The sequence below is a fragment of the Lepidothrix coronata genome, unplaced genomic scaffold (genome assembly GCF_001604755.1).
Source record: "Lepidothrix coronata isolate B3197 unplaced genomic scaffold, Lepidothrix_coronata-1.0 Scaffold285, whole genome shotgun sequence".
Lineage (NCBI taxonomy): Eukaryota > Metazoa > Chordata > Aves > Passeriformes > Pipridae > Lepidothrix > Lepidothrix coronata.
In genome coordinates, this window is record NW_016690465.1 from 86646 (window position 1) to 100640 (window position 13995).

The 13995-nt window shown below is 50.6% G+C and overlaps 1 protein-coding gene across 1 annotated transcript in view; it reads right to left on the reverse strand.

Moving 5' to 3' along the window:
• The window catches only part of SCAP (SREBF chaperone), a 55240-nt gene that overhangs the window by 18121 nt on the left and 23124 nt on the right, over positions 1–13995 (reverse strand). Inside the window, exons 5-12 of the mRNA XM_017836825.1 lie at positions 7482–7702; positions 6108–6213; positions 5118–5290; positions 4255–4381; positions 2741–2853; positions 1948–2042; positions 1351–1449; positions 118–330 (exon numbers count right to left, since the gene is read on the reverse strand). Coding sequence (XP_017692314.1) covers positions 118–330; positions 1351–1449; positions 1948–2042; positions 2741–2853; positions 4255–4381; positions 5118–5290; positions 6108–6213; positions 7482–7702 — 1147 coding nt within the window. The remainder of the gene's footprint in view (positions 1–117; positions 331–1350; positions 1450–1947; positions 2043–2740; positions 2854–4254; positions 4382–5117; positions 5291–6107; positions 6214–7481; positions 7703–13995) is intronic.

Genomic DNA, 13995 nt, shown 5'->3' on the forward strand with positions numbered 1-13995 from the left:
CCCCCTGTGGGGCTGTGGGATCCCCCCAGTGGGGCTGTGGGATCCCCCCTGTGGGCTGTGGGATCCCCCCATGGGGCTGTGGGATCCCCCATGGGCTGTGGGATCCCCGGGCCGTACCATGATGAGGCGCTGGGCCAGGCGGGTGCGGGCGAAGAAGTAGATGACGCGGAGGCGCTTGGGCAGGCGCAGGTTGCGCAGGGACGAGGGCTGCAGGGTGATGGTGTGCGGGCTGGCCGCGCTCGCCCGCGCGGGGGGGGCCCGCGGGCGGCACGGCGGCTTCCCCGGGGGCAGGATGGACTCCGGGGGCACCCGCCGGTTCAGGTCGGCCAGCTGGGGAGAGAGGGAGGGAACGGTGAGGGGAGGGAACCCCGGGGAGGGGCAGGGAACCTCCGGAGAGGTCCCGCAGGGAAATGTCCCGGCACAGATTCTCCCCCAGCCCATTCGCCCCAGACCAGCACACCTACTGAGAATCATGGAATCATGGAATGGTTGGGTTGGAAGGGACCTCAAAGCCCATCCAGTGCCACCCCTGCCATGGGCAGGGACACCTCCCACTAGCCCAGGTTGCTCCAACCTGGCCTTGGACACTTCCAGGGATCCAGGGGCAGCCACAGCTTCTCTGGGCAACCTGGGCCAGGGCCTCCCCACCCTCCCAGGGAAGAATTCCTTCTCAGTATCCCATCTAACCCTTTTCTCTGTCAGTTTGAAGCCATTCCCCCTCGTCCTGTCCCTCCATCCCTTGATAATAGTCTCTCTCCATCTTTCCTGTCGGTTCCTCCATGTCCTGGAAGGCCACAATTAGGTCACCCCAAAGCTTCTCTCCAGGCTGAACAATCCCAATTCTCAGCCTTTGCTCCCAGCAGAGCTGCTCCTTCCCTCTGATCACCTTGGTGCCTCCTCTGGACTCACTCCAACAGCTCCATGTCCTTCCTGAGGGTGTCTCATTCCCTCAGGTGTCCTGTCCCCATCCCTGGGAGTGTAACTGGGCAAGCACAGGAACTTTAACAGCTCAGGCCCTCAGGACCAGAGGACACGGCCTCAAGTTGTGCCAGGGGAGGTTTAGATGAGCTATTGGGAAAATTTCTTCCTGGAAAGGGCTGTCCAGCCCTGGCACAGGCTGGAGGCCCCATCCCTGGGGGGATTTACAAGCCACCTGGATGTGGCACCTGGGGACACGGTGGTGACCATGCTGGTGCTGTTTGATGGTTTGACTTGACAATCTTAAAGGTCTTTTCCAACCTTAATGATTCCATGATCCTCTGATTCTATGGTTTTTTTCTATTTGAAGGGTGAAAGTCCCCCAGCACAGCAGGGAAGGAAGCCCAGGCTGGCCCCGTGTCCCTTCCCCACCTCCATCCGTCGGATGTCGATGGACAGCACGGTGGTGAAGAAGAACATCTGCAGGAAGAAGTCGGACACCAGGCCAACCACGGCAAAGAGGCAGAACTCCTGTGGGTGGGAGACAGGGATCAGCTCTGATTTCAACCCCAGAACAAGGGAACTCAGCAAAGCCTTGCCCAGAGCCCAGGGCTGGGTGTTCTACTGACAAAGCCCAGAGTGACTGAGGGTTTATAGCTGGGAAATTTCATTTTATTCAGATTCTCATTCTTTGCTCTTTTTAGCCACAAACCGTGTGCCTCAAGAGCACCCACGGTGACACTGGGACAGGGAACAGGGCACTGGGACAGGGAACAGGGCACTGGGACAGGGAACAGGGCACTGGGACAGGGAACAGGACACTGGGACAGGGAACAGGACACTGCCAGCAGAACAGGGCAGGGGGGCAGGAGAACAGGAAACTGGGACAGGATGTGGCACTTGGGGACGAGGTCAGTAGTGGCCTCGGCATTGCCAGGGATTGGTTGGACTCTGGTCTCCAAGGCTTTTCCAAGCCAAGCAGTTCCATGGCTCTGTGCCTCGAGCCTCTGTCCCACTCCCCACACTCACCTGGATGGCCGGGACCAGGGTGAAGTACCCGATGAGGATGATCCCCAGCTCCGTTGCCATGTTCTTCATGATGGACCAGCTCTCATTGCTCAGCCCTGGAGAAAGGCAGGGACAGGTCAAAGGAGCCTCTTCCCTGGTGCCAGACACGAGCCCGGCAAAGGGAACTGCATTTCCCTTCTTCAGAACCACAGGCAACAGGCAAAAAGGGCCTTTCAGGCTAAAATTCCAGAGTGCAAAGCCCCACTGAGGTCTTGGGGCTTGCTTTCCATCTGGGATGCAAAACACCTTTGTGTTTTGTTATTGTTAAAACTAGATAGATTTTTCTGGGCATCACTCTGGGCTCTCTCCTCCCTGATGGTTAGAAACAGCTTTGAAGTTTGCAAGTTCCATTTATCCGTGGTTTGGGCACACTCAAATCCTCACTCAGGCACAGAGTGTTTAGAGAATGGAAAAGATAATTTTGTCACAATTCAGGAGAATTTGGTACCACCTGTGGACTGCACTCAGGATATCCCTGACACGAGGACAAGGTGCTCAGTATTACACCAGCAGATCCAGCTCTCCCTTACTAATCTGTTTTTAAACTTATTTAGCCATGTCTCAGTCCACAACCCCAAAAAGCAGTGCCCACAACGACAGGGTTATGTTATTTCTCGGGATTAAAAACGGGACAAAAAGATGAACCATTCACATTGTTTTCCTCCATGGAGCAGAATCAGACCTTTCCCTCTCTCCCAGTCCTTGGGATTCCCCGGGTTTCCCTCCCTGGAGCCTCCCAGAGCAGAGCCCCCACCTTGGGCGATGCGCAGCTTCACTTCCAGGTCCACGGGCGTGGAGACGACGGACTTGGTGAGGACCAGCACGTTCTCCAGGCCAATCACCACCACCAGGTACGGGAAGATCTCCCTGGAGGGCACAGAAGTGGAGCTGAGGGGGAGATCCATGGTGGAAAGGAGGAAAGGGGCAGCTGAAGCAGCAAACACAGCCCGGAGTCGAGGTGAGGAGACACCCCCCAGAGCCCAGTCCCTTCTCCCAGGGTCGCGCTGGGACGGGGAAAAAGGTTTGTGTTTAATCCCCACTTTTGCAAAGCTGCAGGAATTTCTGGAAAGTGGCCCTTGTGGAGCACCACTGCTTTAGTGTTGGTGCTTCCCAGGGTGGGGACAGACCCCTCACTCTCCAGCACCTGGTACAAGGAGGGGTAAGGAGAGGGGTGGACCTGGAACACTGCAGTGGACTTGGGGGTAATTAGTCATCAGGGAGGGGGTTTGGGAGTGTGTCCCACCTCCACAGGGACCATCTGATAAACCCCAGCTCAGCACCACAGCAAACACAGCTTTCCAACTGGAATTCCCAGGTGAGGAGCAGGGGCAGGGCCTGGCTTGGACACCCTGTGGGCCAAAGTTCCAGCCTGGGGGGCTCTGAGTGATCCCACCCTGGGCAGTGAAGAGACACATGAAGGGACTTCTCAGCTGGGAGGTGGTGGAGCTCTGATCTCCAGCCACAGCACGGGGAACAACCCCAGCTGTGCACGTGCTTTGTGCATAAATAACCTAAACCCTACCAGGGAGAGCCAGGAGAACACCCTGCAGGCAGCACAATAACCTAAACCCTGCCAGGGAGAGCCAGGAGAACACCCTGCAGGCAGCACAATAACCTAAACCTGCCAGGGGGAGCCAGGAGAACACCCTGCAGGCAGCACAATAACCTAAACCCTGCCAGGGAGAGCCAGGAGAACACCCTGCAGGCAGCACAATAACCTAAACCCTGCCAGGGAGAGCCAGGAGAACACCCTGCAGGCAGCACAATAACCTAAACCCTGCCAGGGAGAGCCAGGAGAACACCCTGCAGGCAGCACAATAACCTAAACCCTGCCAGGGAGAGCCAGGAGAACACCCTGCAGGCAGCACAATAACCTAAACCTGCCAGGGAGAGCCAGGAGAACACCCTGCAGGCAGCACCTCGGGACAGGAGACTGCTGTGAGGAAAGGGCTGGAAATCCTCAAAGACAGTGCAGGCACAGGAGGAGGTGTGGAAGAACCTCCTCAGCTCCGGGAAATCAGGTTATGAACAAGACGTTCTCCCAACAATTCCTTCTGCTTTAGGCACACAGAGCCAACTGCTCAGAGGAACCTCCCGGAGCACTGGGCTCTGGCCAGCAGGGAAACACATCCCCTCGATCCCTGGAGAGCTGTGATGGTGACTGTGATGGTGACTGTGCAGGGCAGTGTGTGACTGAGACCCCAGGAGCACCGAGCAGCCTCCCACGTGCTCCCACGTGCATCCCCCGGGAAGAGGGGCCGGACATACCCTCCATTGAGCGTGGGGGTGAGGCCAAAGAGGGTGCAGAGCCCCACGGACATGAGCAGGGAGCTGAGCACTGTCACCACTGCAGCCAGAGCCAGGCCCCACTTGGACTTCACCATGTCGATCTTCCCTGGAAAACACAGCACGGATTAGCAGGAACAGCCCAGGGCATCCCCACAAATGGAGGAGGGATCCTCGTCCTGACTGACTTCAGGAGGTAACCGAGACCCCACAGCCCCCAGGAAAGGGGAGTTCAGTGTCAGTGCCTCAGGTGCAGCTCCCAGAGCCTCCCAGAGCCTCCCAGCACACGGGTGGGACACAGGACAGTGCTGGTTCCCAGCTCAAACCAATCCCAGCCCAGCACTGAGGGGTGAAAAAAAGGAACTGAAATGTGGCCAGAGGGGTCTGACCTGTCTGATAATGGATGGAATAATCCGGGGAAAAAAGTCATTCCTATGGCATTTAAAAGCTGCCCAAGACAGAAAACACCTCAGAAGTTATCACAGAATCACAGAATGGTTTGGGTGGGAAGGGAGCTTAAGGATTATCTTGTTCCAACCCCCTGCCATGGGCAGGGACACCTTCCACAAGACCAGGACACTTCCAGGGACGGGGAGGTGTATCACAAGGAATAACCCCACACTGGCTAAGGGGACAAATTAGCAGAAAGGGGATAAAAAGGACTATGAACTGTCTCCATGAGAGTCCAGGGTAACATTCCAAGAGCAGCACTGCTGCTGAGACAGGCGGGAATGGCGGTGCCACAGCCAGGAGTGTCTCATGGGGCCCTGATGATCAGCAGCCCCGACCCCACAGGCAGCTGGGAGGTGCCCCAGTGGCCCCCCAGCCTGCAGGGCCCAACGTACGTGTGGAGAAGTAGATGTAGGCGAAGAGGATGATGTAGGTGGTGACGAGCGGGATGAGCTCGGCGATGCCGATCTCCTCCTTGAAGTGCACGTGGACCACGCTCTCCTCCCGCAGGGAGCAGTTGGGGCTGGGGTGCAGCAGCTTCAGGCGGGAGCGGAGGCTGCTCAGGAACCTGCACAGGGGGAGAGCAGCAGAGCAGGTCCCTCACACCGCTCCCAGAACCCACACACAGTTCCCAGAGCCCAGCAGGAAGCGGCTCCATAGATTCACTTGGACCAACAGGGCGTGGTTCTCTCCAGTCTCACTCCCAAGGCTGTTCCTGGGTGGCCCAAACTCACAGACCTTGATTTCTGCCAAGATCTGCTGTTCATTCTCTCCAAATCTATTTAAAGCAAAGGCTCATCAACCAGAATCTGGGCCCTGGGGAACAGGACACGCCGTGGTCTCAAACAGCCCCAGAATTTCCACAGAATCACAGAATTCTGTGTAAAAATGGCTGGGAGAGGTGCCACACGACAGTCCTGGGGGCTGTGGGGCCCTGCAAAGCAGGTCTGGACTCCTGTGCTGCCAATTCCACCCCAGGCATCCCTTGGGGAATTCTGTGCAGCATTGAGTCCTCAGACCCACTCGATCCATGCTGGCTTTGCCAAAGCGCTTTCACCGGTGGAACCAGTGGTTACTGGGAAGCAAACCAGTCTGTGGACAGGGAACTGGGTCAAACCAGCCCCACTGGACCCTGGATGCCACAGGAATTCCCAGTGGCATCTCTGGATATTACAGATAATATTTTTTAATGAGGAGCTGAGAACTGGTCGTATTTTATCTCCTTAAAACACGGCGAGTTTTCTCTCCCAAACAGCTCCTTCGGAGGATCCAAGGTACTCTAAACCCCAGGAGAATGGAGACTAAAGGCAAACACGGCAGTGGTGAGCGGAGCAAAGAGCCCATTTTCGGGGAGCAGGCCCCGGGGGAGCCGGGCTGTGCCTCACCTGGAGTCGTAGCGCTGCAGCGCCAGGGTGACGGTGTAGGACACCACGCGCTGCCGCTTGGACAGGCTGACCCCGCTGCTCCTCCCGGGCAGCCCGAACAGCAGGTCTGCAAGGACACAGGGACAGCACGTCAGGGACAGCACGGCAGGGACAGCACGGCAGGGACAGCACGGCAGGGACAGCAGGACACACAAGGAGAGGGCACGCGGGTGTGCCTGGTGAAGAACAGCGGTGACTGCTCCTATGGAAGCACCTCCCGGTGCTCCGGTGACACCAACGGATGGGGGTCAACACCCGGTGCAGGGAGTGGGGATGGAGCATCACAGATATTGTGTCAGATATTGTGTATCACATCTGTATCACAGATATTGTGTCAGATATTGTGTATCACATCTGTATCACAGATATTGTGTCAGATATTGTGTATCACATCTGTATCACAGATATTGTGTCAGCACTGCTGAGGCCCCACCTCCAGTCCTGGGGCAGTTTTGGGGTCCCCAGGCACAGGACATTTGAGGGGCTGGACGGGGTGCAGTCCCCATCCCTGGAGGGATTTCAAAGCCCTGTGGATGTGGCACTTGGGGACATGGTCAGTGGTGGCCCTGGCAGTGCTGGGGGAATGGTTGGACTTGATGGTCTCAGAGGGCTTTTCCAGCCCCAACAATTCTCTGATTCCCTCTATTTCATTTGCAAGTGAGCTCCCACACAGGCTCCACGAGCTCCATCCTAGTGTGCTCACACTCTGGATGCTCAAAAATAACCTTTAAAGCAAACTTACTTCAGGGTTACAACTCCCTTTTCAGACATGTCCCATTATACATTTTACACTTCCTGACAGGTACAAAGTTCCTTTAAAACCAAAGGACTGAAACTGCATTTAATACACCATTTCCTCTGGCGTTATGGAGCCACTAATGATCCCACACACGGTCAGAAGGTTTTTTTTTTAATTAAGAGAGGAAAAATACATTTCTGATCTCCATTGTCAGCTCGGGCTGTGTGCAGGGAACCATCCATGAAGGCCCAGGGGAGCAGGATGAATGTTCATTTATCCCTGACAACGGGGAGTGTGACAGAGGGAAAAGCCAGGCTGGAGCTTGGGTGGAGTGAGAGGAACAAAACAGCTGCTATTTTTACCTGCAGAAAGGAGCCTGACTGAGTGAATTATTCATCTTCCACATTCTGAGCTCAAACACAGATATAAAATAAGAGCTGCCACAGATTGGGCACCTTCCTTTCAGCTGCTGTGGGTGACAAAATGCCGCCCAAATCGGGACTTGGAGCAATCCAGATGTTGGAATTAGTGAGGATGGAATAACAATGGAATCCGTGGGCAACTCTCACAGCTCCTGTGGCACTGCAGCACCTCACCTTTGAGAGTGGCTGACGTCTGCAAGGTCTTTGGCTCATGCTGGTGGATGGTTTTGAAGATGTCTGGGTCGGCATTGAAGCGCTCCCGGTCGTTCTGCCAGAAGTTCCCTGGAGACAGCAACAGGCAGCCGTGCTCCGGGAGCAGGTTCCGCAGCTTCCTGAGGCCAGGCAGGAGATCTGTGACCTGCAGGCAAAGCTCCTCCAAGCTCCTGACTCCAGAACTGAAAGGCAAACACGGGGGAGTGGGACCCAAACTGCCCTGTGTGTGTGTAACTCTCCCTAAGGAAAGGCAAAGCTGCCGAGATGGACATTCCAGCACCTTCCTCACTGGGTCGCTGCTCTTCTTCCTCACAGCTGAGGACCAGGAGCTGCTTCTCCCTGGAACTAGGCACAGGCTCCAGAACTCCACCCTCACTCCTCTGGGTGCTGCCTGCCCACCCAGCTCTCACTGCTCACCCATCCTCAGTGACTCGATTCCCACTTGCACATTCTCCACTCAACAGAGAGATTGTCTCCCTGGAATTCTTCTTCCAAGTCCCCAAACCCCTCTGCACACCTCTCTCCACACACAGAACAGGATGTGTTACAGGAATCCTGGCCAGCCCTCCTGAAGTGGATCCTGTGAGGTGCCCAGACTGCTCTAAAACCTTCCAAGGATTCAATGTCTCACCTGGCTGTGGTGTCCTCCCAGTTCCCCTGCTTTGTGTGGAAAGGAGAACTCCTGAACCTTAGGGCTTCAGAAATCCACAGAGCTGTAACTGGTATGAACTGGAACCTGTGTTTGCTCCCAGACTTCCTTTACCACAGTGACAGAATCCTTATCAACCACTGATCCAAGCAAAACTCAGCCTGGGATTACACGAGGACCTGGTGTGAAGGGTCAGTGACAGAACCAGCTGTTGGACAGACAAGGAGGAGCTGCTGGTCCAGAAGAGACAATTCCCTCCTTGGGATACAGAAACTGGTGGGATCTGCCCAGGAAAGGTGTATTGAGCAGAGGCCAAGTGAAGAACAGAGACCAGCCCTTGCTGGCTCTGGCCCCGCGGGTCACAGGAAGGTGGTTCCAGAGGAGATTGTTCCTATAACTACAAAGAGCAAACACAGAAATCAATACATGATGATTTGTCCTTGTGAGGGCTCCCTCCAGAACCTGTATCCAGTGGCTGTATGGCAGGACACCTGGAGAAGTCACAGCTAGCAAAAGACAAGACTGGAAAATACACCCGAAAAGAGGGTGTTTGTAGGGACAAAAGCTTCGGGAAGAACAACTTAAAGGGATTGATGCAGTGATGCCTCTGGCAGCTCCAGGAAGAGCCAGCTGACCATGTGTAAGGTGACAGATAAGGGCACACAAAAGAAAAGAAACCCTCCTGATGGTTTCCTGGAAAACCCCAGCACTGGGAGACATTCCCAGAAACTGAGAAAAGGATTAAAAGGAAGAAACAGAGATAACCCAGGAACTGGACCCTTGGGCCTGTTTCATCTGTCTATCACCCCAAAATTAGTTTACTGACTACAGCCACTCCAACTGCCTAAAGAGAAAGGCATAAAAAGAGATTGGACCCGAGCAAAAGCGATTCCTTATACACAGACACTCATTTTACTTTTGCTCCACAGCACTTCAAAATTTTTCCTGATTACTTCCTTGTAAGTTGCTTTTGCTCTATGTGTGCACTTCAGTTTTTTGCTTTACTTATTCTGTGTCAGTTGTTTTACTTCTCTGTAAGTTGCTTTTGCTTTAGTGTGTGTGCCTACGCTTTGCATGACTGTTATTATTATTATCACTACACAGTTTAAGTGTGGGTTTTTTGCAGTTAGACCCTACTCCAGACACAGCAAACCCCACAAACTGTCACAAATTTGTATAAATAAAGGTGTTATTTCGTGAACTGTTCGAGTGAGTCCGTTTTCAGGTGCTGAAATAACTCATAGGAGGAACCTGCTGAGGGGTTTTCTGACCACTTTTGCTGCAGTCCTTACATAAAAGGTACCAAATAATTCCTGTCCCCTGGGGAATCTGTTAAGTGAAGGTGAGACAACAGCAGAATGTTCTGGACATTAAAAGGCTTTGATCTCCTGGGGGACACTGACAGACACTGATAAATTAATACAAGTTGGACAGAAAATTCTTCTTTTCTGCCCCTTTTAAGGTGACAGAAAATGGTACCAGGAAGGTGGGGTGTCAGGAATATTCTTTGGCAAAAATGCAAATTTACCTCTTCCCAAGTGGAGCAAGAGTGCACTGAAATGCTTAAAAAGGCTAAAGGAAAAGTTCTGAAATGCTTGAACCACCTTAACACTCCGCCTGCGAACCGCAAAGAGAAACCACTGCCAGAAAAACAAACTGCTGGAGTCAAACAGCCCCAAAAGTCAGTAACTCATCCAGATAGGGGAGTCTGGAAAGGGCATATTTGCTGTGACAAAACCACAGAAAACTCTAATTCTAATGAGAGTTAGAATTGCTGTTCTGCACGATGATTCCTGCTCTCCAACAGAGGTGGCAAAAATGCAAGAAAATACAGAGAAACTGTATTGGAATTACAATTCCAGCAACAAAGTGTGTTTGGTGCACAACAAAAATCTAAAGATTCACCTGTTTCTAAACTGATTGGTGATGTTGAATATGTGGGTTTGAAATCAGACAGTAAAGTATCAAAGTTATCGTCATCCTGTGAGAGGGAAACGGGAGAAAAACGGAAAACTCCAGCTTCTGAACCGGTCCCTAAAAACTGAAATGAACAACCTCAAGTTTCCACTTCCCGCAGCAGGCTGGGAACAAAAGGAGCTGCAGGTAAACGAGGTGATAACAGCTCAAAAAGAACAAAACCTGCTGCTGTTAAACGAGTGTACATTAAGGAAACAACTGCCAGGAGTTAAACTCACTGAAGGCGGGGTTTGCCAGGCGACTAAAACCCACCGAAAGAACTCGGAAAAACAATTCCTGCGGACTCTTCACCGCAGCCACTTGTCTGCCAACGTTTCTGCAGCAACTCAACAGCTAAAACACCCCGGGCCCCTCAGGTGTTCCCGGCGTGGTACCAACGCCCAGAAAAGAGGTGTCATCGCTCACTCGGGCTTTGGGAATCCTCCTGCCTGTCTGGGAAAAACCGCAAAGAGAAACCCGCGGGTTCCCTTTGGCTGCAGAAAAATGCCCCCTGATTTTCTGACTGCTGCTAAACTATCCAAATGTGCCCCTAAGGCAGGCGAGGCTGAAACCCAAACCCAGCCCGTACCGGTGCCGTGGGACGCTGAGGAGCTGCGGCCCCGGAGTGAGCTGAGCAAGTGTCCCCTAAAGGGAACTCCCGGCTCCAGGGACAGAGGCAGAGCTGCAACAAACCCTAAAGGCAACCCAGCTCAGACAGGGACTCTGGAGGCTTTCACAAGCGCTGCACTCCCTCCGATCCCAGAGGGATCCACCCCCAAACCTGGGCACAAACTGCACAATCCAAGTGGCAAACTCTTGGGAAGCAGCAGCTGGAGATTTGTTCAGATCTCAAACCCCTCTTTCCGATCAGCCTTGCTGGCTCAGGAGTGAACCGAGCCCATTTCCTCTTTCCCTTTCCCAGGAATACCCTTAAAAAGAAGGAAGGGCACTCGGCCAAGTTCCTGTACCCAGCTGGTTGTCACCTACAACGAAATAAAAGTGTCTGACTGTGCTGAACAACTCAACTCGCTGAGTGTTCACCTGGAAGAGAAACCCCTCCAGGGCTTGGGGGTTTTTCCCTTTTCCTCTTTCTCCAGGAATGCAACCCCCACCATGACTGGAGTGAAGGCACTGCCAGCAAACTTCCCTGGAATTCTTTTAACCTGTGGGATATGCACAGAAACCAAGTCAACACTCCATAAATTGTTTTTTCGGGGTTCTTTAATGGTTAATTTGTACTAGGCCGAATTTTCACCTCATCTTTTTATAGGCACAAGCTACGAGTGAATCAGAACCACCTGAGACTAATGAAACATCTAATAATTATTTCGATTATTAGTTTATTAACTCTCATAGTGTGTTTGTGTTTTCATCGAGAGCCACTTGTTGGAAGACCAACTATTAATAACCAAGTTATATAAAACAAACCATTTAATGTGTCATTAGTTTAAATTTTAATAAGTTCACTTTGTCTTTTGTCTTTATTAAATAAAACAATAGTGTGGAAAAACCTTTTACCTTATCAATATATATAACTTTATTTCAATCAATTAAAAATTTAAAAATTCAACCAAATATAACTTGGAAGTCGACACCAAGATTTATGCATATATGAAATTATGTAAATATGTGTTAACCTTTCCAATTCTTCCTCAGGTAACTAGGTTTTTTTTCTTCCTTCCTTAACCAAAAGGAAAGACAACTATAGAATGCAAATATGATCTGCAAATAAAATATAAAAAACCCTATAACTATTTTTTTTAAAAAAGAAAATACTTCTATTCTCCTAAGTCCTTTTTATTTGCCCTCACTTTCTGTTATCTATGCTAATCAATCATTGTTAACAGAATGTGATAAGAGCAATTTATCCACTGGAAAAAAAAAAAAAAGGGAAAACCAAGTTTATTTTAACACAACCTGTGCTTGCATCTTGTTTATAACAGAAACAAGGCATAAAGCTATCATTTAATTTTATAAAATTCATGTGTGACAGGGTGGTCATAAATAAAAAACGTGTACTTCTCAGTATACTTATGCTTAAGCTGCTTTCTACAAACAGAAATGGAGCATCACAAAGAAGAGTGGAAATCAACTCTTTCTGTCCCTAAAAGGAATTAACAAAAACATCATCTCAACAGGATGCTAAATTAAAAATGATGCCCTAAATGCACAAGAACACTCTTACACGTTGTAAACTATACTACAAAAGAAAAATAAATATATGCCTGCTTTTTAAGCACAAATACTGACATAACTTTAAAACAGCCCTTTAAACAGAGCCTGGGCCTTCAGTGCCCAGGTGAGTCAAGCTGCTGGTGCAACCTGACATTTCCACAATGACCCAGCTTGCCCACATCCCTGGCAGCTCGTGTGTGGGGTGAGGTAACATCCTGAGAACAGCACTGCACCTCTGATGAGGTGAGCTCTCAAATATTCATGTATCAGTTATCACACTGGTGCAATCCCCACTGACCTCAGTAAATCAAAACAACCCTCTTTTCCCTTTAACTTTGGGAACTGATCAATGGCCTCTAACAAACCTGTTACCAAAATGAGAGAACTGGTTAAAACAAAAAGAACCAAAGACCATCAGCTGATCACAGGTGCACCTGGCAGCATCCAAACAAACACCCCTCTGGCTCTCAGATGTACCCATGGGTGCAGCCAGTAACAACTGCCTTCCCAAAAGAAAGGGGAAGGAAAAAACCACCTCACCCAACAGAACTCAACAGGTGATTTGGAATAACCCAAATCAAACAGGACATGGGATGCTGGTGGTATCCAGGCACTCTGACCTCTGAGCCCAGCAGCAACACAGGGCTTTGGGACATGGAACACACCCAGTCACTGCCTGAAAACCAAACCACACAGGGCTGTGCTCTGCCCTCTACAGCACAGAGGATGAACCTGAAAAGATGAAAATAAATGACAAACTGTTAATGCTAATGTATGTACTGTACGAGGGCAACAAAGATTTGTTTGGGAAGGTAACACCACCGAAGCCCAAGGCATTTGTCCAGACACTGAACAAAATGGCTATAATTTAAATTAAAATTATTAGGGTAAATTAAAATTTATCCTAATGAAAATTTAAAAACAGTGCTCATATAATATTAATAAAAAATATGCTTCCATAAAACTTTGTGTAATTCGGTGCCTGTAGAAAATGTCTTTGCAGATACAAGTAATGGCTCTAATGCTTGTGTTTGTAATTTTGTTAACGTTACAAAACACAATTTTAATTGCTATCAGTTTTTAGAATCTAATTATATTCTAATGCAAGATTTACAGCCTACCCCCACGAGCATGAATTTCACACTAGTGAAAGGGACTGCTGCAAGTGAGGACTTGAGACAATTACTAGAAGGTGCTCAAGAAAATGAACAAAAAGCTAATTACTGCCTATCACGATGTAGAAGAAATATCCTATGTGATAAAAGGAGTGAAAAAGGACAGGGAACACCCCTGGGGAGACACCCTGTCTGGGTGGGCACCTGCAGCTGCCAGGATCTGCCCTCAAATGCTTCATCCTGTTATCACACTATTGGTATTGACCTCCTTGCTTCTCATTCTAGTGACTGCATTTATATTAAAGTTTGGGTCATTAAGGAGCAATCAGCCCATGAGTTACCTGCACTGACACTGGACAATCCCCAGGGTGTAAAACCACATCACACTGCACAACTCTAACTGAATACTGTGCAGTTTGAGTGGCTGTAGCCACGGGCTGGGAACTGTAAGGTGATAGATAAGGCCACAGAAAAGAAGGAAAAACCCTCCTGATGGCTTCCTGGAAAAGCCCAGCACCTGGGAGACATTCCCAGAAACTGAGAGAAGGATTAAAACCAAGATATGGAGATTTTTTTCTGC